The sequence below is a fragment of the Malaclemys terrapin genome, chromosome 7, assembly GCF_027887155.1.
Source record: "Malaclemys terrapin pileata isolate rMalTer1 chromosome 7, rMalTer1.hap1, whole genome shotgun sequence".
NCBI classification, from domain to species: domain Eukaryota; kingdom Metazoa; phylum Chordata; order Testudines; family Emydidae; genus Malaclemys; species Malaclemys terrapin.
In genome coordinates, this window is record NC_071511.1 from 115953222 (window position 1) to 115978737 (window position 25516).

Below are 25516 nucleotides of genomic sequence, written 5' to 3' on the forward strand. Positions count from 1 at the left end.
GTTAAGAGATGCTACTTTTTCTGACTGTACTTTCAGGTGGTGGTGGTGGTTGAAGTACAATAAACTTTAATTCTTTTCCTTAGACCTGTGCAAATTATTGCAACCATCAAACGTGTTCATGGATGCTACATATTTTACCTAAATAAACTCCACGCTAACTTACCAAGTGGCAAAAAATTGACTAGAGATGCATCTTTGTGGCTAAAAACAAATATATATATTGTACTTTTTTATATAAGTCTGTGGGAAGTGTGGATATACACATCTCTGAAAATGGTGCTGATGTGTATTGTACCTACAAAATGTGGTCGAGTTGGTTTTGTTAGCGAAGGAGTATTTGTTCAAGCCAGATTGGACTTCACTTTCAGGCAACTTAAAGAAGCTTTTTTATAGTTTTGTTATTTCTTTCTAAGAACAGTGGTTGTGTGGTTGGGTGAAGAATACATGTATGTTCTTTTGTTTTTGAATGTAAATACGTCTCTCCCCCCCCCCCCCCCCAATCCCTCTTATACACGAACAGATTTTTCCATATGAAATGCTCATGGTGACCAACAGAGGGCGAAATAAAATATTACGGGATGTAGACAGAACCCGGCTTGAGGTAAGGAAGCAAGTTCCTAAATGTACTTTCCTACTGAAGTTTATTCTTCCTCCTTTGAACGATCAAATGTAGAAGGATAGGCCCTTGGTTAGAACCAAGAAGCCCTCTCAGAAATGCCTTGCGTAGCAATGGAGATTTGTCAAGAGGAAGGATTCAGGAGGTGGTAGCAAAGGCGAAGGGTTAAATACTGTAGCAATTGCAAATCTGCATCGAGGCATGAGTATGAATGTCTCATTTAACCTCATCGATGGAGCTGCTCAAGCATCCAGTTGTATTTGCTTGTAAATTGATGAGAAGGCAGATATTGGTAAATCGTTATCCAATAATCATAGGAACATGAGATCAGGTCCAGGATCACATCTCTGACAGTGGCCAGTTCTAGATGCTATAGGTGCTGGAACTAGGGGTGCTGGGGGTGCTGCTGCACCTCCCTGGCTTGAAGTGGTTTCCACCATATACAGGGCTTACCATTTGGTTCATTAGCTGTCAGCACCCCCACTATACAAATTGTTCCAGCCCCCCTGCCAGATGCTACGGAGGAGCCAGGGACTCCAGAGTGCCCTGTTATGGAATAACCTGCCCACAGCAGAAGTTTCTTCCCAGCTGCCATTCGTTAGTGTCTGGCTTATGTCTAGAAGCATGAGGTTTATGTCTCTACTTCCACATAAAAAATTGTTCATGAATGTGGGTTAAGGTGACTTGGGCAGTTGTGTGATGTTCTGACTGCTTGTGGTTCTAATCCCGGTTTCTTTGAAGGGGGCCACCAATATCCAGACAGCATTGTGGTCATTTCGATATGTTTTTAAAGGAATGGATCTGTGAGCTATAGGTGTAATCCTGCCCTGTGTTTAGCTCGTGCACCAGGGAGAGCTTCATTCCCCCACCCAGCATATTCTAAGCAGCAGCTGAAGAAGAAACCTGTGTAGAGTCTGAGACAGCACTATGAGGGGGGTGTGGCCAGTGCAGGTGCTGGTGCACCACAGCCTTTAGGGAGCGTGCTTTGCTGGAGAGATGGCTTGGTCAAACCTTTCCTTCCCTAGCACGTGTGCTGCATGCTGCTGCACATGCTAGCTGGCCCAGTGTATTGCCAGGAAGGGCGTCCTTCTGAAAATTTCCCCTTTAATCGCTCTCTGTCTGTTTTCCCCCTCTTAAAATGGAAACAATACTACCTATGTCGCAAGTGAGCTGAGAAGTCTAATTAATGGGGACACAGGAAACCCAGTGGATAGAGCACTGGACTGGGATTCAGGAGACCTGAATTCAATTCCGGGCTCTGCCGCTGGCTGGCTGGGATGATAGGCATGTCACGTTACTTCTCTGTGCCTCAGTTTCTCCAGCTGTGCAATGGGGATGATACTTGTAAAGTGCTTGGGGGACCTACTGATGAAAATCACTATATAAGATGTGTAGGTATTATTATGAATTCATTTGTGGTGGCTAAGCACGTTGAGAACTTTGTTAGCATTATTTCAGTGTGTGTCCCTGGACCTTTAATCAAGCCCCTAAGGCTAGCACTGGAGCTGTTTGCCAACTTACCCTAGCTCCCTGAGACTACTGATGTGCTTTGGAATGAAATCTTTAATGCGCCCATTCTCCACTGGCATCTCCATGGTTGTGACTGACTGTCTGTGCTTTTCTCCCTTTCTCCAGCGTCACTTAGCACCGGAAGTTTTTCAAGAAATATTTGGCATGACAATACAAGAGTTCGACAAGTTACCTCTTTGGAGACGCAACGACATGAAGAAGAAAGCAAAACTCTTTTAATTCACTCTACATTTATAGCCCTTTAAACAAAACAAAACAAATTGCATAAGATATTGTATGATAAAGTCCATATTCTCTTTGGAGAGCAACTTACTCATCCACCAAAAAGGGAAAATCTGACAAAGGCACCTGTATTCATAGCAATTGGGCCAACATGAACATTTGCCAATGGGGTAAAAATTTCTATGTTCAGAAACTTGATGGCAATTTTCACATGTGTAAACTTTTTACATGTCGTATACATGATAGGAAGCGGTTCTTTTCTTCTCCCTCAATAATATTCCCTTTAATTTTTGTCCAGAATATGACGGACTTTATTGCTAGAGCCAGGAAGTGCGCTTAGGATGCCTAGTAGAATGAAAGAATTGTAATCACTTCAAGAAATGAATATATATACATATATTCTGTAGTATACCCATATGGTAAAATTAATCCTTTTTGCACACCATTTCTTAACTGGCACTGTTTTAAAACAGCATATTCTTTCTGTTATGAAAGAATGAGGCAGGCAGTTTGCTCTGTTCTGCTGCATACCAACCAAATTATTGGAAAACAAATTCCCTGCTTGTACTTGTACTACATATATGCTAGGATATCAATAGTGAATTGCTGTGTATGTTTTCAGATCTTCCCTCCTCCATACTTTCTGCTTTAATTAACATGGCCTGGGCTTTACTAGTCCTTTAAGTAAAGGGAATGGTGTAGGAGTGGCAGTTTTCTTGTTGTTTAGTCTGGGGATTTAGGGAGGGTGGTGGGTGGAGGAAATGAAAGGGTTAAAAGGAAATTCTTCTCAAGTGTGCTCTGGTGCACACCCACAGACTTTGGGCCAAATTCCCTGCTACTGCAAAATGGCTCAGCTGCACGGAGTTGCACCAGCAGAGAATTTTTTTCTGTGTGAGCAGACATGCGATTTAACCCCTCTTGGCAGGGGAAGGGAAGTTTCTATGTGAAATAGTCCTATCTTGCACCATGTTCTCCCAGTATAGGCTCATTGGTTACATCATTGTTGCAGACATTGACGATACTGCACAGTGTATCAAGCTGAGCACTTCTTTATTGTTTGTTGTTTGTTAACGTTTTCACTCATGCTTTGAAAAGAGGGTTTGGAATTTCTTTGATGCTACAAAGATGCACCCTTGGTATTTTTTTTGTTTTGCTTTGTGTTTTTCCTTTGTGCCTGGCACGCTTTATAGGGTGCAGGAAATCATGCAGGATAGTTTTTTGAATCGAGTTATGCTTATTATTGTTTGCAATCTTTTCCCACTGTGCTCCAGAGTGTGAAGATTGCCTGTATATAACTTCACTGCTTGGAGGCCAGGTTGTGTTCACACAAGGACACGAGGAACACATGACCTTCCCTGAATGAATGCTTAGCTGCTGAAAGGTCAGCGTCTTCTCTACATTGGTGCTGAACTGCCAGTGTATCCCTCTCTTTTATGAGTGCGCTAGTCTACAGAGGGATGTCAAGATTTTCCTTTTAGATTTGATAGTCCTCATGGGAGACACCAGAGCCTTTTGTGTTTTCCATTACTGAGGACTAACACATAGACATCAGGAGGAGGAGGTGGTTAGGTCTGTTAGGTCGTGTAGCAGATTTGAGATTCTGGATCTTTGCCTTGAGTTCTGCACTTCTGCTCCAGTAGGACTGCATGCTGTCCTATAAATAATCTTCTCAATGTGAAGAATTAACCAAATCCTGCTTTCTGGTTGCAGTCCCAGAGAGGCGTGATCCAACAGAACCAGTGCTGTTCCACTGAAGAGATCTGGGCAGAGGGTTTAGTATTTGGGGGACCCGTCTAGGGGGTCCATACCGCCTGCATGCTAAAGAGCACAGCCAGGAGAAAGGGATAGTGCAGACCAGGGGATGAGCTGGTGGAGGTGCTACCATGCAGCGCCATCAGCCATTACCCCTATGGAACAAGAGCACAGAAGTTCTCAGTGACCAGCATAACACTGGTCCAAATGAATCCCTGGGAGTAATTCCAGTGACTTCAGTGGGGTTACAGCAAGGATCAGTTCAGCATGTTGTTTTATTTCATGTTCCAGTACAAGCATAATAAACATTTCCAGATTACTATTGACAAGTAAATGAGAGTGGAATAGCTGAAATGAGATGCAAATCCGGGTTACCAATGAAACCAAACACAGCATACTGAAGAGGCAAACATCTTATGATTGGGGAATTTGGTAGGGTTGGAACTTACTGAAATTTGCTGTTTATTTCTTGCAGATTATGCCTCAATTTCAAGCTGGATATTTTGGGTATCAGTTTTTAAACAAATTTCTGAAATTGTTTAGGCCCCAACCCTGCAGATGACTCCACACAAACATAGTGTGACAGACACTGGTGAGCAGTGATTTGGAGGGTCGGCCTTAGTCTTTTTCCCAGTTCTAATTTTCAGTTCAGAGGATGTTCTCCTGCATAGCACAGGAAAAGCTGCAAGCTTGCAGACCACATTGTTCCCTCCATCTGTAGATTTATTATCAAACATCTCCACAGCCGACGAGGGAACATTATCCAACGGAAAAGTTGAAAAACAGCAAAGTTTGAATTTCAAAATATCTGATCTGGTTATTTTCAGTGCTTTATTTTCAAAAACCCAAGCTATGAAAAATGACTGCAGATTAGATTGTATCTATTTCTAACCAGTTCCGACCTATCGTCACTATCCCTGCTTAGAAAGAAAAGAAAGAGAAGCCAATTTAGATGCCCCCGACATCTTAGTCTGCACACGTCTTCAGGATTTTGCTATGTAGAAGCTGGTGTCATTGTCCTTTACAATCATAGGTTTCTCCATTACTAAGAAATACATGAGGACATTCAGGAAAGTTAAGATGACTCAAATAAATGTGTGAAGTTAAAGCACATTAATTACAAAGGATTACACCCCTGTGTAAATGCTGTCATTCACAGGCCCGGCTCTAGGCACCAGCGAAGGAAGCAGGTGCTTGGGGTGGCCAATAGAAAGCGGCGGCACGTCTGGGTCTTCGGCGGCAATTCGGCGGCAGGTCCCTCAGTCCCTATCTTCCTCGGTGAGCTGCCACCAAAGAGGAAGAGAGGGAGTGAAGGACCCGCCACCGAATTGCCGCCAAAGAATGAAGCGGCGCAATTAAGCTGCTGCCGAAGTGCTGCCGATTGGCTTCTTTTTTTTTTTTTTCCTTTGCCGCTTGGGGCTGCAAAAAAGCTGGAGCCGGCCCTGGTCATTCAGGACAAAAGTGATGTTAGTTCACTGTAGCAAATTCTCTGCTACTGTGAACTAATGCTGCTTTACCTCACAACTTCAGTTATTTCGTCTTAACTTTCCTGAGTGTCCCCATATACACAAACCTTAGGAGATCCCATGTCTTTAAGGCTCACTGCTGCAGCCCTGGGGCCTGTTTTCTCCAGTGAGCAGCTAGTAATTCTCACCACAAGTTTTTCTACCTTCCCATCAGCCTGAGAAGGCAAGTAGCAGCCTCATAAACAGAGACATAGCCCCAGGGAGAGGCTCCTTAGTCAGTTTGTGAATCATTTCCTAGCACCACTCCCATATTCTGTTTTTTGGGGCATATCTTCAAGATGTAGGTAAATTCCCCCTCCTTCTTCAATGTTCCCTGAAGATATGGTGCTGTTCATGTAGGTTCCCATTTGCAGATACAAATGCATATTTGGAGCACGCTGTTACCTGATTGCTGATGTGTGCGCATGTTCTGAGTGTACTGGTGCGTTGCCATGATTGGCCTGGGTGTAAATCCGTGCAGAATTTGGCCATAGGCACTTCTTTTTGAAAATGCCGCCCATTACTTATTGCCTTTCATTCAGGTCTGCAGCACCCATACCAGCAGTGATGAGATTGCTAAGGAATGCTGGGTGTAGCTTAGCAATATTCGTCCGTGTAGTTGGGATCAAGTAATTTGACTTACCGTTTTTGTCCCCTCTCCTGTCAACTAAGGGCTGGTCTACACTGGGGGGGAGGAGGATCGATCCAAGATACGCAACTTCAGCTGCACGAATAGCGTAGGTGAAGTTGAAATATCTTGGATCAAATTACCTGGGGCCCAGACGGCGCGGGATCGTCGGCCGCGGCTCCCCCGTCGACTGCGCTGCCGCCACTCGCTCTGATGGAGTTCCGGAGTAGATGGTGAGCGTGTTCGGGGATCGATATATCGCGTCTTAACGAGACGCGATATATCGATCCCGGATAAATCGATTGCTACCTGCCGATACGGCGGGTAGTGAAGACGTACCCTAAGAGACAGAAAAAAGACATGAGAATTTTTATATAAACTAGAAAGAAGGAAGACTTGGCCAGTCCAATGTCCTTGCACTATATTGTAAGTGAACTCATTTAAGGCTTGAAAATCGGAATGATAGTGCATTTATCTTAATACGTGCATTGTGTCTTCTCTGCAGATTAAGCCAGTAGCTGGAAGGATAGATTTGGAAGTTTTTAGACTTGTCTAACACTTTCAGCTTCCCAGTGAAACATGAAACCATTTTTTTTCCTTTCAAAACTTCTTTGAGGAGCTTCATTATATTATTTTGTCTTCCTTAATGGATAACTTCATGCTGCTGTTATTTAAAACAGATTGGAGCGCTGTTAAGAGTTTGAAAAGATTGTCTAACAACAATGCACATTTGTTCTCAGTTTCTGGTTAGTAACTGCTCCTTAAATTTGCTTTGTGGTGACCTGTAAACTCAGATCAGCTGCCGTATGTGGTGAAAAGAGTCAGGCTGGAAAAGTGATGAGAGGGTTATTGGTCTTACAAGATGCAAGACTTAATTTTGTGATTCTGATAACTTCCTGGTGTTTCCTGTCACTGAACTGTCTTTTCTTTGACATTTGCCTATTTTAAAGTTTGACTTACTCTGATCCTGAAGGTTTTGCCATCCTTTCCCCATTCAGAGGCACACCTTGGAAAGTCTTCTTCGCCCAGATGGTCCAAAAGTCCTATCATCTGGGGAGAGTCACTAAGTCTCTTTGGAAAGATTTGTTAAGCTTGAATTAGCCACCAGCCTTTGAAGCCAAATCCCTTTGATAAGTAGTTGCCTCTCTCGAGATGTTTATGCTGTGGCCAGTTTTAAAATTCAAATGAATCTTTACAAAGAGAGAATTCTTTTGTTCTGTTATAAATATGGCAGGGATGCCTTGAGGCGGGGAGTGGGTCTGGCTCAGGTAGGGTCCTCCAGGGCTCCTCAGAGGTGAGTTTAAAGTACTCAAGAGGAAATAATTGCAGATCAGTCAAGTGCTGCTCACTCTCAAAGCCTCTTGAAGTCACTGGAGTCATGGACACATGTAAATCCGGAGTAACAGGTGTAAATCAGGAGTAAGTCTACTGAAGTCAATGGAAATAAGCTGGTGTAAAAGGTGACCACAGAATCAGCCCACAGAAAGAGAAGAGCGCACTCAGCACTGCCAATGCTGTATCCCAAAGACCTAATACTGAGCGGGCCTGAGCACCTATAGCCCCTATCGACTTCAATGGAAGTTGGGAGAACACAGCCCTTGGAAGGGCTGGATCTTGAGATGGAGGAGTTATGTAATGAATGAAAAACCTCTTTCTCTCCATCCCTTTCCCCTCTTCGATATCTATTCACACCCTTTCAGGAGTCAATGTATGGGGAGGGGCGGTTTGGTTTTTGTTTTGCTATGACACACTCCACATGTTGGACGCTATTTTATATCCACTGAAAAGAACAGTCACAAGAAGATTCACCACCCACCCCATTGGAGGGAACAAGCAAAGTACCCAACCAGTCCTGGAGCCATGGTCATCTCTGTCCACTGCACACACTTGGGTCTTGATTCTGCAGTCAGCGCTCACTTGAGCAGCCCCAGTGCCACTGCACTGTTTCCCCCACTCAGACTTCGTGGGACTGTTCAGGCAAACAAGGGCAGCAGGATTCTTAGTGCAGACACATACCGGGGAGGGCTGTTTAGACCTGGGGTATGGTCTTACGCTACTGCAATGTAATGAGGAGCATAGAAAGTGCTACTGAGCTCTGTGATGAGAGAACAATGTGCCTTTCTCCTTTGGTATGAAAACACCGCCAGTGGTTGGATACAAGACCCACAGTGGGTGGCAGCTGGTGTGGATTTTGTCTTGTGATTCCCTCCCCCATCTTTTGTGTCCCATTTAAATGATAAGAAGACTAGTGTCGTGCACAGATTTGGACGTTCCAGTTGAAGGCCCCCCTTGTCAGGCATCATCTCTGACGCCAATAAGCATATTCATTTACATGTAAGCTCCAGTTCAGGAAGTGGGGGGGGGGGGGAAATAATTGGCCATCAGTGTTGTTTCCATGAATTACTTCATTTCCCAAAGGGCTTCTAACAAAGAAATGCATTTATGTTAATTACTTCCTCAAAATGTTCATCCATAGGAGAGAATATTGATCCTGCATGCTTTGTGATTGTTGTTTTCTGAGATGAAGCAGCCCTTACGTTTTGCTCTGGAGGCAAATAGGTGTTTCAGCTGCACAATCTTGCAGAATGTTCATGGTTCGTGTATCAAACACCGCACTTTGGGCCAGATTTTCAAATGTATTTAGGTGCCTAATTCCTAAAGACGCAGAGAGGAACTGGGAGGTAGGTGCCTATATGCATCTTTTGGACCTGATCCAAAGCCCATTGAAATCAATGGAAAGACTCCATTTCTGGCTAGGCCAGAAAAATATCTATCCCAGAAGCCATTTCTTCCCATAGTAATGGGCTTTTTGTATCATTAATGAAACTGTTCTGTGCAAGCAGAGTGACTGTGTGTGAGTTACTAACAACCCTTGCAGTAAGGGGGCCTTATAGATGGTTGGGGTTCAAGTTTTGGGACATAAAACTAACTTTAAAAAGAGATTTTGTTTTAAGTTGATAGGTTTTAGCCATGGATTGTTTTGGGTTAGGTTTCATTATGTTTTCTCCCCTCCCTTCAGAAACCTTACAAACCAGCCTTTTTTGAAAGATTCCCTTTCTTTTTCAATGGTTTGCGGTATAGCTCTGTTTCCGAGTCTTTCTGTAAAAGTGAATTGATGTCGGTCTGTACAGTACGTCCTCTTGTTTGCGAAATGAGAAGTTGACCTAGGTTGCTGTTCTGTACAATTACTGATCTTCTCCACTTTCATATTGCAAGCAACACATATTGCACTCCTATGCCACTATAATCTGCATCACTGTTATACTCAAATCAAGTCAACGAATAAAGTTTTGTGCTTTATTCTTAAGGGGTGGATGCAAACTGTTTCATTCCTTTTTATTTATTTTTTCATATTCATGGGTTTTTATTAAAATCTTTTTATAAATCAGGATGTTTACTAAGAACAACAAAAAAACCCCTCATAGAGCTGAACAGATGGAGGCAGATGAGTTGCAAAGGATATTTACTAGCAGTACAGTACTCATGGTTTCCCATAAGAAAGTCACTCTGAAAATCTATATATAAATATACATACACACACACACTCAACCACATGACTAGTGGTAATTCAGCACAGTTACTTTATGGTTCAAAAGCATACTAGTAACTGTCACAGCAGACAGAAAGGTAAGACTGTTTTATTGACTGGGTATCTAAATTACCCCATTTTTTTCCTTGCAGCAAGATTGCTCAAACTTGCATGCTAAGTGATTCAGCAAGGTTCTTCAACCCATGACTCATTTAAGTCAGTGGGATTTCTCGTGTGCTTAAATACCTCCCCGAATGGGGGTCTTTTCCATCCATCTCAACCTCCCATCTATGAATAGGATACAGAAGATGAAGAAGCCATTCTTGGAAATAAGCAATAGACACCCTGTGATGAGCAGAGCCGTCCTGTTTAGCTTCCTACAAATGCATTAAGCAGCCACAACTCCACCTGACTTCAATGGCAGTTGTGGGCACTCAGCACACCACGGGGGTTCTCAGCACCTCCCACCCTGCTCCCGGAAGAGAAATGCTTCAGAAGAAAGCAGACTCTTTTGGCTTGGAAGTACCATGTGAAGCTGCCAAGACTGTCTTTGCTTTAGTGCAAACAGAATCTACGTGCAATTGTACTTTTCATTCTGTGCCGCTGTGGGTCTCATACTCAACCCACCCCTGGTATAGCCGCACTGAACTGATCTGCGCCTCCTGCGGTCCCTGGGCACAACAGGCAGGGCAGCCAAAATGGGAGTGTCATTATGTCTCTGCTCACAGGTGCCGACTGCGTGGGGGCTCTGGGGATGGAGCACCCATGGGGAAAAATTAGTGGGTGCTCTGCACCCACCGGCAGCCAAGCTCCCCTCATCCCCCGCCCCCCCATTTCTCCCGAGTGTGCCGCGTACCCACTCCTCCACCTACCTCCCAGCATTTCCCGCCTGCCGCCACCAAACAGCTGTTTGCAAGCTCCAGGGGCAGGGGGGAGGAGCGGGAACATGGTGTGCTCAGGGGAGGAGGTGGGGAAGAGGCAGGGGTGGGGATTTGGGGAAAAGGGGGGCAGGAAGGGGTGGAGTGGGGGGCATCGAGCACCCACGGAAAAGAGGGGAAGTCAGTGCCTACGTCTCTGCTGTTGCTATTTGAGGTCAAGTCCTTAGCCAGAATAGCTGGACTGGATGCATGGGGGTAGGGAAAAATCCCTCTTCTGGAATGACTGTGGATCGCAGCCCTTAGCCCCAGTGTCCCCTCTAGGGGGAGAGGGCAGGGGAACTGATGTAGCAGCAATTCTCCAGCCTTCCTTCTACAGATTGGCACACAGGAAGTCAGGGCTGTGCAGGTGGTACAAGCCCTGCTGTAGTGTTCCCCAAATCCTGTTTCCCTCTTCCCTCCCCCCCATCACTTTTGCTGCCAGAGGACTCTCCACAGCCACAGGGCGGGGACAGAGTTTGCCCATTTGTGGTGATGAGATGTCCTGATTTTATAGGTACAGTCCCGATTTTGAGGTCTTTTTCTTATATAGGCTCCTATTACCCCCCACCCTCTGTCCCGATTTTTCACATTTGCTGTCTGGTCACCCTATGCCCATTAGAGTTTTATTCCAGCATGCCTTGCTACATGTGTGTAAGGCCTGAATTCCTGAGGTGCTGAGCCCCCTCCCCACCCCAGTTTTTTCCATTGATGAATCAGGCCTTTTATGAATCAAGCTCAAATGCAAAACTAGTATTCACAGCCTGGAGACGGTGCTGAACGAACCAGCAGGAGCAGCTCCTTGGAATCCATGTTATCAACACTGGAGCTTGCAGAAAGGAGGGAGCCTTTTTGTGGTGGAATCCCCAACCGCAGAGGGTGGGGGCTGTCGTGCCACCTGGACTATTTTGATGGCCTATCTGAGTGGATTAAATTTTCAATGTAGTGGGGGCAACAAGAAATGAGTTCAATTTTTTGTTGAGTCCTGGAAATGGCACATAGTGAAAAGATTCAGGGACTGAGTCAGCAAGGTGCTTAAGCACATTGTTGTTATTGTAGTTTGTACTGTGGCAGCTTCTGTGAGACCTACTCATGGATCAGGACCCCTCTGTGCTAGGTGCTGTACAAACTGAACAAAGACAGTCCCTGCTCCAAAGAGCTTACAATCGAAGTATGAGCCCTGACTTCAGTAGGGCTGCAAATATGTGCAAGTACCTTGCTGATCTAGAACCTACGTGTTTCTCTTTGTATTTTCCATTTTGCAGTTATTTCCTGTCCAGCCCTCAGCTGTGACAATGCAACTTAGACGATCAGAAATAAGCTGCCCAGTTACTTAATAATCTACATTTTCCCCTCCCATTTTAAGGACCAACCTCTTGTGTGGAAACCTCAACCTGGAGCAGTACCTGCTGTGCTGGTCAGTTGGGATATCTGCTACTGGGGCATTCACAAGAGAAGGTCCAAGTCCAACAAGGGCCTGCTGTAGGTATATGAAAGAACATATTTTAGCAACCACAAGCCACACCCCCTCTTGACCTGTTGTAGTGAGAGTATCAGCAGGCTAGCTGTTCCTCTCTCGAAGGATAACAAGCTGTGAGCGATAGGCGGGGCAGGGCTATAGCCAAGAAGCTTGCCAACTGCCCTCAAAGTGTTAAGCAGCACACTGGCTTTAACATGAGACAAATGGTAAATTAGAGGAGGGCAGCGTGGCTCACTCAGAGACAAATCCAGGACTGGGGCCTGGTGCTGGAGTTGCCATGGCATCACCTTCCTCATGGTTGGGGAGAGGCTTGTGGGGAGCTACTTCATGTGTAAGCTGTCCCCCTCTGACCCTATAGCGCTGCAGGGAAGAGGAACTATTCTGCTGGTTCCCCTTTCGCCAGACAGCATGGCACCAGAAAGGGGTTTCCCCCGCAGCAGCACAGGGGCAGCTCCAAGCTCCGTCACCTCCCATCTAGACTTCTGCATAGAAATCCTTAGGGAGTGCCAGGGCTCGGTGCGGTGGAGACTGGCCCGTTCCCTGCCCACCCCTGAACACTGAGGTGGTCGATGATCAGTGCTTAGGGAGCACGCAAGAGACTGGCTTTGTTCTAGGCCCGGGTCCAACTGACTTTACAAAACAACCAGAGTTTCACAGGGCCCTGCCCCGACTCACTGGTTGGGAAACTCAGCCATTAAAGTCACTGTCTCCAAATACCACAGCATCCACACAGCGCAAGGGAGGAGGAAAAGTCCATGATCCGAGCATCCACGCCACATGCAAATTCTCGGCGGATGTTCTGGCCCAGATTAACAGCCAGTGGCACAAGGCTATGCAAAGGGCACCTCTTGCACTAGTGAGATCTGATGGAGGGGGAAGTGGGATTCACCTGCCAGCTTTCATATCTGATCAGGGCTCCATAGGTACCCCACCAGCAGAGTCTACCACAGCCTGCCCAGATCCATCTGCTTGTTGGGCTGCCCCAGCTGGCTAAAAGCCCCCTATTGAGTGGGAGGTTGCAGGCTTGTGCTTCTTCTATGAGCGGGCCACTGGAGGCTGGGCCCAGCAGGACATAAGGAGAGATCTAGGTGATCTTCTATGGTGTAATACAGCGTGGTGTATATTCCCGTGGGACTATCCATAGCAGCTGGGGACATGAATATCTCCACATGCTACGAGGCATGGCATTTGGATGCTCATTAATTCCATGTATGTATCTATTCCATGTGTTATGAATGGATTTTTAGTCCCTCATCATTTAAATACACAGAGACACAAACAAACAAAAATGTTAAATCCAGTCTTCCCCCCCACCTCCCCCTACTAAAATAATCTTGGATTGCTAACCCTTGAGTAATGGCTGTGGAATGCACTACATCTTACAGCCCAGCAAGGCATCTGGCTATGAAACTCTTCATAGCATGTTAAAAATACCACTATAAATAGATAAGATCAAAATGAGTCAAATGTCAGTGCTAATTTGCTGTCACTCTTGAGACCACTTCCTCCTGCAAGAACTAACTTCACAAATAAGTTTCTCTGGACAGCAAAAAACAAAAAAACCCACTAATCCCCCATCAAAAAATTCTTGAAACAGTTATGCAGCAAGACTACAATATCCCCTCCTCCCACTGTATTTTTTCCCCTTGTATTTCTGTGTGCAGTTTGGGGAAAGGGTGGGAAATAAACAAAACTTCAATCCTACTCGCCATTTTCTATTGTAAAAATGACCCCAGGAAAACATATGGACTGTTTTCTGTGGCTTAGTGAGAGAGAACTTGTTTGAGGAGTGCCAGTTATTTTCAAGGATTTGCAAAGATCGGCAAACGAGCAGTGTGTAAACAGGAAGTTCTTCATGTGTTCAAGGGGCCAATGGGTTTCAGACAGCTGCTGTGTCCAGTTTTCTTCATGAACGACCTCAAGATCAACGAGTCTGGTGGTACCTTAAAGACTAACAGATTTATTTGGGCATAAGCTTTCGTGGGTAAAAAACCACTTCTTCAGATGCATGGAGTGAAAGTTACAGATGCAGGCATTATATACTGACACATGACGAGAAGGGAGTTACCTCATAAATGGAGAAGCAGTGCTGACAGGGCCAATTCAATCAGGGTGGATGTGGTCCACTCCCAATAATCGATGAGGAGGTGTCTCATAGACTCATAGACTTTAAGGTCAGAAGGGACCATTATGATCATCTGGTCTGACCCCCTGCATGCTGCAGGCCACAAAACCGTCCCTACCCTTCCTTGACTCTGCTGATGAAGTCCCCAAATCCTGTGTCTTAGTGACTTCAATTGGCAGAGAACCCTCCTGCTAGAGATCCCTGCCCCATGCTGCGGAGGAAGGTGAAAAACCTCCAGGGCCTCAGCCAATCTACCCTGGAGGAAAATTCCTTCCCGACCCCAAATATGGCGATCAGTAAGACCCCGAGCATGTAGGCAAGAGTCTCCAGCCTGACCCTTGTTAGCCATTATACTGTTTACCTACCATTGCTTGGTATTCCTCAGCTAATATGTTTTACCATTAAACCATTCCCTCCATAAACTTGTCTAACTTAATCTTAAAACCAGACAGGAGAGGCAAAGCTGCTTTTGTAATGAGCTCAAGAGGACGATATAACTACACAAGTATCTAATTGGGACCTGGGTTTTTAGCACTCGTGTACTGCATGAGCCAAAGGTGGTTGTAGAGATAAGTGTGTGCACGTTGCTCAGATTGGAGCCCATACTTGACTTGTGGGCACAACAACGTTGGGACCAGCGTAGTAGGTTGAATCCCCAGTCTAGTAGGTATCTGGTGCAATGTTGAAAATTCCATCAGCCAAAAGAGAGACCTGGGCCAGAGCCCTCTTGAAAGCACATGCCCGGGTGCAGTATCAGCTTTGGTTAATACAGTCCTACTATTAAAAGTGGCTGTGTAAAAATGGTATCTTCTCCGCATCTTAAAAAATCTGCTTGCAAGGGGATCAGCCACTGGTGTGAGGGGACCCATTGCTGACAATTGTTTCGGGGTACGTGTCAATTTCCTAAGGCTTGCACTGGGTATATTGCAAAAAAACAAACAAACGAGAATCCTGTAGAGTCAGTTCCACTTGTACTGAATTGGGAACCCAGGTGTCCCGGCTCCCAGGCCTGTTGGTTCTGATGCTGTAGGTAACCAGCATAAGCAAGACTCTAGTCAGATACAGTGACTATAAATACCGTCTCATCCAAGACCTGTTCTGCACTAGAAAGCTTGAACAGTACAACTTTCCTTCTGTTGTTATATCCTTGCTTGCAGCCACACTTGGTTTTGACCCCAGATTTTCACAGTTCCCTGAGAGAAGTGCGGGTATCCTACAATACATACTTACTGCCACATAATCCATAGCAAAAGTTTTCCACGAGAGGGGGTGCCAAAAGGAGGTGGAGGACACTGATGCCTACCCCAGTGCCAATACAACCTAGTGCTGCATATGTAACCCATGCACCTTCTGGGTGTGGTGTTCTGTCCCATCTAGTGGCACTGAGACCATGCAGTAGAGGCTCATGCACTTAGGTCCCAGGTTCAATCCTGCCAACATGTTACACACAGACATATTGCACCATCACAGGCAGTCATGTGTGAAGGCACGCTGCCAAAATACTTGTGTTGGCAGCACTATGCTTTTGCTAGTAACATTTTCTAGTGTACACGAACCCCAATTCTCTTCTGAGCAAATCTACATGTTACAGTGCTTAGAATTGCACTTGGTGTACACTTTGGCTCCTGCTGGTGCTACCACTGGTGGAGATAAACTGGTGAAAGCAACAGTGGGAAATTTTTGGTATAAAACCTATTGTAGAGCAGTTTAGCTTGGGAGATACTGTGGCCTTTTGAACAGGGCTCTGCCTGGACTGGGAGCCAGGTGAGCTGGGATTTTAGTCCTGGTTCTGCGACAGATCTTCACGGAAAGTCACGTTGCTTCTGTGTGTTTCTGCTTCCCCTCCCACCCTTTGACTCTCTTCTCTATTTAGCCTGTAAGCCCTTCAGGGCAGGTCTCTTGCAGAGTATTTGGACAATGCCTAACGCAATGGCGTCCTGACCTGGGGTGCTTCTCCACTACAAATAAAAACCAATAATAACGCAGACTGGGTTAATGAAATACAGTTGAGCCTGATTAAAGGAATCCACTGTTTGCCACATGTTTAGAGACCTTTAAGCAAACCTGACTGTTTTGTGAAGCTGTAGACAAGCTAATAATAATCCAAAACAATTCTATGGTGAATGCACAAATCGTGGCTGAGAAATACCTCCTTTTTGGCCTTAAAACCTAACTAGATGTTAAATGACTGCCAGGAAAGATCTCTGTAGTATCTCAGTTAGCCCTGAGCCCTAATTATCACTGCATAGAGGAATCCCAGTGAGGTAATTGACGCGCAACACAAAGGACTTAAGCAAGATTTATTGGAGTATTTAAATAAATTATTCCACTATCATTGATGCATTTAAGGACACAGATAGTGTGGAAGTAGGTAAGCAAGTGCCTGAGATTTTGAAACACAAGTCATTTAAGTATCAGAGGGGTAGCCGTGTTAGTCTGAATCTGTAAAAAGCAACAGAGGGTCCGGTGGCACCTTTAAGACTAACAGAAGTATTGGAAGCATAAGCTTTCGTGGGTAAGAACCTCACTTCTTCAGATGCAAGTCATTTGAGCTTGTGTTTTCTTTTGATCAGTTACACAATTAATTGGGCTTGTCTCACTCACTGGGCTGTGAAAATAAGTAACTGAAAAAATAATTTCATCTGAGCTCAATAAATATTTGAGCAGATCTCTCCTTGAGGGAGGCATATCTGTCACTTTAACAACCCTGCGTGCAACATACGAGACATTTCAATTCCTTTGGATGTTTAGAGGGTTTTCTCTTACTAACCTATTCTCCAGGTTACAGATCATTGACTTCATCTGGTGTTTTTCCCTTTGGGCACCAAACAAAACAATACATTAGGAAACTCACACAGGTTTTTCATGTTCCTGGGGCAGGGGTGATCTAACCACAGAGAAAGGGTGTTTGAATGAAGTCACGTACAGCCCTTACCAAGCCCATTCTGATTTCTTTGTCCAGTTAGGTTCACAGGTATCACCTACACAAGGACAAGGTACCACCTCTCCACCATGTGTATGATCTTCTGTAAGACAAAATACACATGCAGGACACCTGCTAAAAGGGTAGGGAGAGCCTATAAAAGTGCTCCTTCTAGGTTTTCCTAGAGCTGGTCTGTCTCAGTAGTATACTCTAGCGGTTGATCTAATAATAGTAGATCGAGCAATGAACTGGGCCTCTGAAAACTTGGGTCCAATTCCCAGCTCTGGTACTGGCCTGCAAGTCACTTCCCCCCGTATGCCTCAGTTTTTCCCTCGGTAAAATAGGAATAATGATGCTGACTTTCTTTTGTAAAGCACTTTGAGAGCTACTGATGGAAAACATTTTATAGGAGCTCGATATTATGTTATGCCATCATTCTACAGCACAAACAACAAGACAGCTCCCTCACATGAGCAGTTTACATCCCCCTGTTGCAGGTGAGTCCTACAAGCCTACATTTTGGGGAAACTGAGGCAGAGACTTTGTAACTCAACCAAACTGCAAAGTCAGGGGAAGATCTGGATTAGCATTCAGGTGGTCCTGGATCCCAGCCCTGGTTGCACTCTGTCCTCTTCAGTCTGCCCTTATTGCACCAGGCATAAGTTGCAAGACAGTTTGTCACAGGATGGCTGGCCCTTTAAAGGGAGTCATGGCCCAGTTTACCCACAATAGGCTTCTTTAAGAAGAATAAGCCCACCTGTAAGCAATTAGCTGCCAACCAGATAGGGTGACCAGATGTCCCAATTTTATAGGGACAGTCCTGATTTTTGGGTCTTTTTCTTGTATAGGCTCCTATTACCCCCACCCCCGTCCTGATTTTTCACACTTGCTGTCTGGTCACCCTACAACCAGACAATTGACTAACAACACCTGAACCTGATAAAATGCTGCATTGGAGGGAGGTGTTCCCCTAGAGATTCTAGCAGGAGGAAGAGGAGGAGGACTGTGGCCTGTTAATCACTCAAAACTGAACGCATGAGCTGAAAGCAATGGGGCTAGGTGGGGAGAAGCTGATTGAGGGCTACAGCTGGCCTGAAGCATAACCCAGCTCTAGGAGCAGAGTTGTGGACTCCTTCTCAAAGGAGTGTGAGTTTGTTTGCCATAGTAACCTGGATTTGGGAGGAGGGCCAAGGCTGCCTGAATGTGCAAGCATTAGCCCCAGGGCCAGCAGAGGGGCTGGATTTGAAGGCCCAATACAGAGGGGTTTTCTTGTACTCTGTAAAAGGAGTTAATAAATGAGACCCCTTCCCTCACAAAGGGAGCATCTTGCGCTCAGCTCCCAGGTCTGAATAAATCATTGCCAGACCCAAGAGGGCCAAAAAGAGGGCAGCAGGCCTGTAAGGCTACACCGCAACCAGTTAATGTGCTCTAGAGCACAGGCCTGTCAGACAGTACAGCACCAATGCATGTTTCTCCTGTGTGGGGTTGCCAGGTGTCCGGTTTCCGACAGAACACCCGGTCGAAAAGGGACCCTGGCGGCTCCGGTCAGCACCGCCAACCGGGCCGTTAAAGGTCCCATCGGTGGTGCTGAAGGTCTAAGGCAGGCTAATCCCTACCTGTTCTGGCTCCATGCTGCGCCCCAGAAGCAGCCAGCAGGTCTAGCTCCTAAGCGGGGGGGGCGCCCAGGGCTCCGCGCACTGCCCCTGCCCCAAGCACCGGCTCCACACTCCCATTGGCTGGGAACCACAGCCAATGGGAGCTGGGGGGACAGTGCCTGTGGGTGAGAGCAGCGTGTGGCGCCTCCTGGCCCCCTGCCTAGGAGCCAGACCTGCTGACTGTCTCCGGGGCGCAGCGCAGAGCCAGGACAGGGAGGGAGCCTGCCTTAGCCCCCTGTGCCACTGACCAGGAGCTGCCCAAGGTAAGCCCGTGCCCCAACCCAAGCCCCAGCCCCTAAACCCAAAGCCCCGTCCTGCACCTCAAACCCCTCATTCCGAGGCCCATCCCAAAGCCTGCACTCCCAGCCAGCTTCCAGCTAAGGCTCTATGAGCTAAGGGCGATATTCTCTCTCTCCCCACCTGTTTGAGTGTACACTTGTGCTAGCTTTCATTGAGCCAGCATGAGTATATGGACGTACACAAAGGAATCACTCTCCTAGCTTGGTGTAGATCTCACCTTAGAGATCAGACTAGAGATTTTTTTCACCGAATGTAGCTATTCTGATACAAGCCTCCAAGGCAGATGCACAGTACTGCTTTGAAAGTGGGGTGGGTAAGTCATGCTGCTTTACTGCAGAGCATATACACTAGAGGTGCAAGAATCCATAAGGTGGACAAGCACTCACAGAGCAGGAGAGCAGGGGACTGCCATATCCTGGTGTTCATGAAGAGCCATGCTGTATAAAGCTCAGCATGTTGGAGAGAGAGTAGCAAGGAATCGTTGGATCCCATGCTGTGGAGTGGAAGGAGACTCACTCAATCTCTGATGTTGTAGCTCTGAGATTGCAAATAACCCCAGCTGATGTCCTACTCAGCGGTATTGGTTCATGATGGTGCTGTACAGCACTGAATCCAGCTTCTCCATTGCTTCCCCTGAATCCCACAACCTGACCTGACAGACTTCTTCTGCTTCACTGTAGACTGCATGCATGTCATTCTAGGAGTCACAAGACCCACTAACCAGTGAAGGCTCCTTTGTCATCACCATCTCCCCTACATCTTTGTCAATTCACTCTCATGCTGGGCCTTCCTTATTTGAAACTTTCCCAAAACAAACTCTGCTGTCCGATCAGGTGCCCATATATGACTCTTAGGGTACATCTACACTACTCGCCGGATCGGCGGGTAGCGATCTATCTATCGGGGATCGATTTATCGCGTCTACACTACACGTGATAAATCGATCCCCGATCGCTCTCCCGTCGACTGCTGAACTCCAGTAGTGCGAGAGGCGGAAGCAAAGTCGACAGGGGAGTCACGGCCTTCAATCCAGTGCCGCGAGGATGCAAAAAAAGTAATTTTAATTCGATCTAAGATATGTCAACTTCAGCTACGCTATTCTTGTATCTTAGATCGATTCCCCCCCACCCCCAGTGTAGACCAGGCCTTAGTGTATATCTTAATTGATTACCCAGTCCAGCTCCTTGAGGAAATTTTAGCAAATGTCTCTGCAGTAGCCAGTTGCTATGCAGTTGCTCATTTTTCATAATTCACACTCTTTTGGGTGGCGGAGGCAGTTACTTGCAGTAAATGCTTTGTGCACTGTCGCACTTTGAGAAGAGCCTGGTGTGATGGTGATGCTGCATTTGAACAGCTTATGTTGCTCTAGCGTCTGAGATTAGCCCCAATCGCATGGAATTAGCATTCACAAGCAGTCAATCAAGAGTGAGATTAGCTGCATCCAGGCTTTACAAGGTGTACCTGTCTGGGAACACTTGAGTGATATATATTTATTTCCCCCCACACTGATGCTACCAATAGTGTGGAAGCTGTGGTGTATCCCAGGCATGTGGGTTGCCACTGTTTTCATCTAATCCTAATATCTCTGGGAATTAACCCCTAAAACGCCAGGTCATTGGCTGGTTTTGGGGGGGGGGGGTCTCGATCACTTGGATCCGGTGTGGCAGATTTCTGGGGTCCACTCCAGAGGGCACCGAAAAACCCCATTTGCATGATTTGTGACGTTGTGCTGAATTGGCTACATACTGTGTGTTGTGCTAAAACTTGCCATGTGTATTGATTGCATCTAATGGAATTGTGAAAACTTTTTTTTCCAGCCAGCTGGTCCATAGGCACTCAGCCTTCTTGTGTTTTGGGAGGCAAAATGTTTGTTGACAGCTGAGATATTAAAGTTTAAAAAGTAATTACTGAGCATGAGGGAGAGTTATTTTTCCCATCACACATATGTCCCAATTACTCAACTATGCCTAGCAGTGAACTGGCAATAACAAGACACCGTCAAAAACAGATTCACAGCAAAACTTAATAGTTAATCACTTTGGGCTAGAATTCTTTGCAGTCCCATTCAAAGGCATCAAATATGGTTTGTGGTGGATTATGGGCCTTTAAACCAAGCTCTCTCTCTTCAATGGGAGTAAATTTCAACAGGCATACATGCACGCGAAGGCTGAGGAGACCAAGCTCCACGGGGGTCTGTGCAGCTTTGGAATTCTTCCCCAAAGCGTGTAGAGTTGCAGCCACTATTCCATCCCCTGTTTTACTGTACACCGCTCTGCGCCTCTGCAAGCCTGCATGGGAGTTCCCAGTCAAACAAGGTTTTCCTCCACCCCAGTTTATATGGAGGAGCCAGCCCTGAGGCTCTCTGCTGTAGTGCACAGGACAGGACCTGCTGTGTGGCTATTTTAAGCAGGACTAGTGTGGGGAGAGGAAAGGGCCAGCATGTTCAATGGTGTAGCTAGCCTAAAAGATGGGGCCCAGTGGATTCAAGAGAACTGGGTTCTGTTCCTGGTTCTGCCATTGGCCTACTTGAGCACTCCTGTGTCTCCATTTTCCCCATCTGTGAAATGGGGATAATGCTTACCTGCTTTGACAGCTTCAAGTGAAAGCACTGTTAAAGGCACTAGCCCCCATTATTAAGAGCCACCCAGGAGGATTTTGTCTCAAAACAAACAGATGGATCTGTTTCTAAATAAGCCATTTTAGCCTTTGAGGGGAAACTTGAAATTACTCAGGAAACTTTCAATTCAGAATGACCCTGAAGAAGAAAATCTCTCTAGAGACTGCAGAAGTCAGGAGCTGTCCTGCTACTAACGGATCTCAGTCTAGTGTTGCTGTCTGCAGTGTAATTCTCAGCCTGTTGTTTGGACTGCTAGAACCTCCTGGCATTGGAATGCAGTTAAGGAGCGAGACTGAATACATACCTGTGTCGTCTTTACTCTCAGATCCTCTTCCTTTGCTCTCCCTCTGTGAATTTTAAATGACCTCTGAACTAACAGGCTCCTTCCCCTGCACTCTGATTTTTCCTTGTCTGACAGGTCCCCACGCGCCTGAGGCTACATCCTGCACCAGCATAGCTATACCAGATAACCCTGGAGTGGAGACACAGCTTGTACTCACAGGAGTATTTTTTCTGCCAGCGTAGGAATAACCCCCACATCTTTCCCTCAACACAGCTGCATCTAAACTGGGGGTTAGGTTGGTCACAGGTGTGTTGTTGGTTTTTTCCACACCCCTCAGTGATGTAACGATGTCAACTTAACTTTTAAATGTAGACCAGCCCATAGTGTCTCTGGTTTTCATAAAAACAACAAAGAGTCTGGTGGCACCTTAAAGACTAACAGATTTATTTGGGCATAAGCTTTCGTGAGTAAAAACCTCACTTCTTCGGATGCATAGAGACTGGTTTTCATAAGGATTTTCATATTGGACTGGTCTGGGGACAAACTTGCTCTAGTTCAGTGAAACTAGTGCAAACTTGTAGCTTATGTCAGTGTAACCTGTTCCTGACTGACTTAAGTAAAACCAGCATAAATGTCAACATGGCCTTTCCCCCCCAATCTGTGTAGGTACAGTGGCGCAACCCTGAAAGCGGAGAAGTGGATGCCAGGGAGAACAAACTACATGTGACAATAAGAGGGGATGGGGAGAGGATGAGAGAGAGAAGGAATCACAGATGGCAGCTGTTAGTCTGGTTGTCTAACGTGCTCCTGGAAGGTGCTCAGATACTATGGAGGAGGGCATAAGAAGCTGAATAGAACAGAATTAGATCTGTGCAGCTCGTGGCTTTTTCGGTTCACTGGCAAAGCCGAAGACTGAATTTTTTCCCCAAAACTTTTGGCAAATCAAAAAGTTGAAAAAAGTCACCTGAAGTCAAATGCAAGATTTTTGTTTTGAGACAATTGAAAGACTTCATTCTGCTTTTGAGCACTTTACGATGTGTTTGCTTATTTCCCTAAAAATAAAATGAAAGGAAATCTTGAACCAAAAATGTTAAACAATTTATTTCGAAAATATCAAAGTGTTTTGAAGGGTTTTTTTTTGTATGTTAGGGGAGATTTTTTGTTTTTTTTGACTGAAACAGTTGAGTGAAACCAACATGAATTCACAAAACATCTCAGTATTGCCGAATCTGCAGAAGTGTTTTTGTTTTGCTTTTCCCACCAAAAAAAGCTTTGACTCATTTTTTTTTACCAGCTCTAAATAGAACAGAATAGCAGACAGGCCTGTGGCTGTATATTCAGTGGTAGAACTTTCCACTGTCCTTTAGCAGAGACAGCTTTTGTGTGTCAGTCTCCTGTGCGTGCATTACTCTTGCTGTTTCTCTTTATGTGTTGGGGGAGGAAGTAAAAGACCTGACTTTTCTTCTGAAACCCACAATCCCATAACTAGGTCCATCTCCTCCCCGCCAGCTAGTGCAGTGTTATGCATTTTGAATACAAGGCATAGTACTACTCATGAGGCACCTGTTCTGCAGTGTGAAATAGCCGTCGCGAGATTTTATCAGATGTGAATAATGGAAATGGACCTAAATAAAGTCTTAATTGTGTCCCAGAACAGTCACTCCAGTCATCATCCATCTTCCTATTAAACTCGTGAATTTCAACTACTCAGCCCTGTTGGCATCTCTCTCTTCTCTTCCCCTCCTCCCCATTCCCTTTTAAACTTCTATTTATATTCTCTCAGTTGTCTCTGCCAGAAGATCTCATGTGGCTACATTAGGCCTTTTCAAAAAGAAAGTTGGATTACAGTGATGTTTCTCCCCAGAGGACGCAGCATAAAAGGAAGATACAGTATAACTTCATTATAGATGTACTGAATCTGGCCTATTTAAATGGAAAGCTTAATGATGCTAAGAAAGGCAGGAGTGCTTTGGTTCTGCTGGCCTCCATGGGAAACTGAAGCTGCTATTTTGTTGTTTACTGAAGCAAACTGGTTGACGCTAACATAAATTCTGCTAGGGGAAGATGGAAAAGAGAAGATTCAGTGATAGCGGCCGATATGTTCCCCAGAAGTTATTTTCACGGAAGCAGGTTGTGTTGTCGTGTTCTGAGGTTTAATATTTATGGCAAATGGGTTACAAAAAAATAACTATACAGCCACATGTCCTTTAACACATTGGAATAAATTCCAATTTATTTGTGCTTTTATATATGGACCACTGGCTTCTTTGCTCACGTAAGCCGTGTTGACCTCAGAAGGGTGCTTCTGGTTATTGACTTTGGCTGGGTTGAAGTGGTTTGTGCCTACCGAAAAGGCAACTGCTAAAAAACCTTGTCTTTGGGGATAATGCCAGAATAAACAACCTTCTGTGAGCTCACAATTGACGACAGACCACAGTCTGCGTAGTTGAGGGGAAACTAAAAAACAAAAATCCTGGTGACAATGCAGCAAGTAACATGTCACATTGCATGTTTTCCCAGATTTTGGTTAAACTAATTTTTCTCTGTCCAATGTAGGAGTCTTAGTGCTGCTGACAGATGCTAAGGGTATGTCTACACAGCAAAAAAAACAAACAGTCTCAGAGCCCAGGCCAACTGATTTGGGCTTGTGCTGTGGAGTTAAAAGTAGCAGAATAGATGCTCAAGTTGGAGCCTGGACCCCGAACCTTCCTCCTCTTCTTGCCAGGTCATTTTGACCTGAGATATAATACCGGTACAAGCTCTACAGTGGATGCAGTTATACCAGTATAAAGGTGCCTTCTACTGACGTAGTTTCCTCCCCTACCCATAAGAGTATGTCCAGACTATGCGCCATATCGGCGGGTAGTGATCGATTTATCGGGGATCGATATATCGCGTCTCGTTAAGACGCAATATATCGATCCCCGAACACGCTCTCTGTCGACTCTGGAACTCCACTGGAGCGAGCAGCGGTAGTGGAGTCAACGGGGGAGCCGCAGCCGTTTATCCTGTGCCATGAGGACCCAAGATAAATCAATCTAAGCTACTTCGACTTCAGCTACGCTATTCACGTAGCTGAAGTTGCGTATCTTAGATCCATTTCCTCCCTCCCAGTGTAGACCAGCCCCAAGGGTAGGAGCACACTTATACCAGTATAACTGTAGCCACACTAGGGGCACAGTCATGTTTTAACTAGTTGTGTGACTTCTCATACTGGTGTGGAAAGTCCCCCTGGAAGAGCACTGGAAGTGAGAGGAGAGCCAGCCCTAGAATGAACAGAAGTATCCTCTTTCAAGCCCACTCCCACCCGAAGGAGGAGCCATCTGTAGGGGAGGGAGTGTTTGTTCCCACTGCTCGAGCTGACTATAATTCATAACATGTACAGTTTGGATCAGACCACTGAGAGGGAAATGTCAAAGCAATGCAAGCCAAGAGGA

At 45.7% G+C, this 25516-nt stretch overlaps 1 protein-coding gene across 1 annotated transcript in view; it reads left to right on the forward strand.

Moving 5' to 3' along the window:
- ABLIM1 (actin binding LIM protein 1) overlaps nucleotides 1-8930 on the forward strand; it is a 328840-nt gene extending 319910 nt beyond the window's left edge. The window contains exons 24-25 of the mRNA XM_054033293.1: nucleotides 521-601; nucleotides 2252-8930. Of these exons, the coding sequence (XP_053889268.1) occupies nucleotides 521-601; nucleotides 2252-2365 (195 nt within the window). The 3' untranslated portion in view covers nucleotides 2366-8930. The remainder of the gene's footprint in view (nucleotides 1-520; nucleotides 602-2251) is intronic.
- Nucleotides 8931-25516: the final 16586 nt, after the last annotated feature.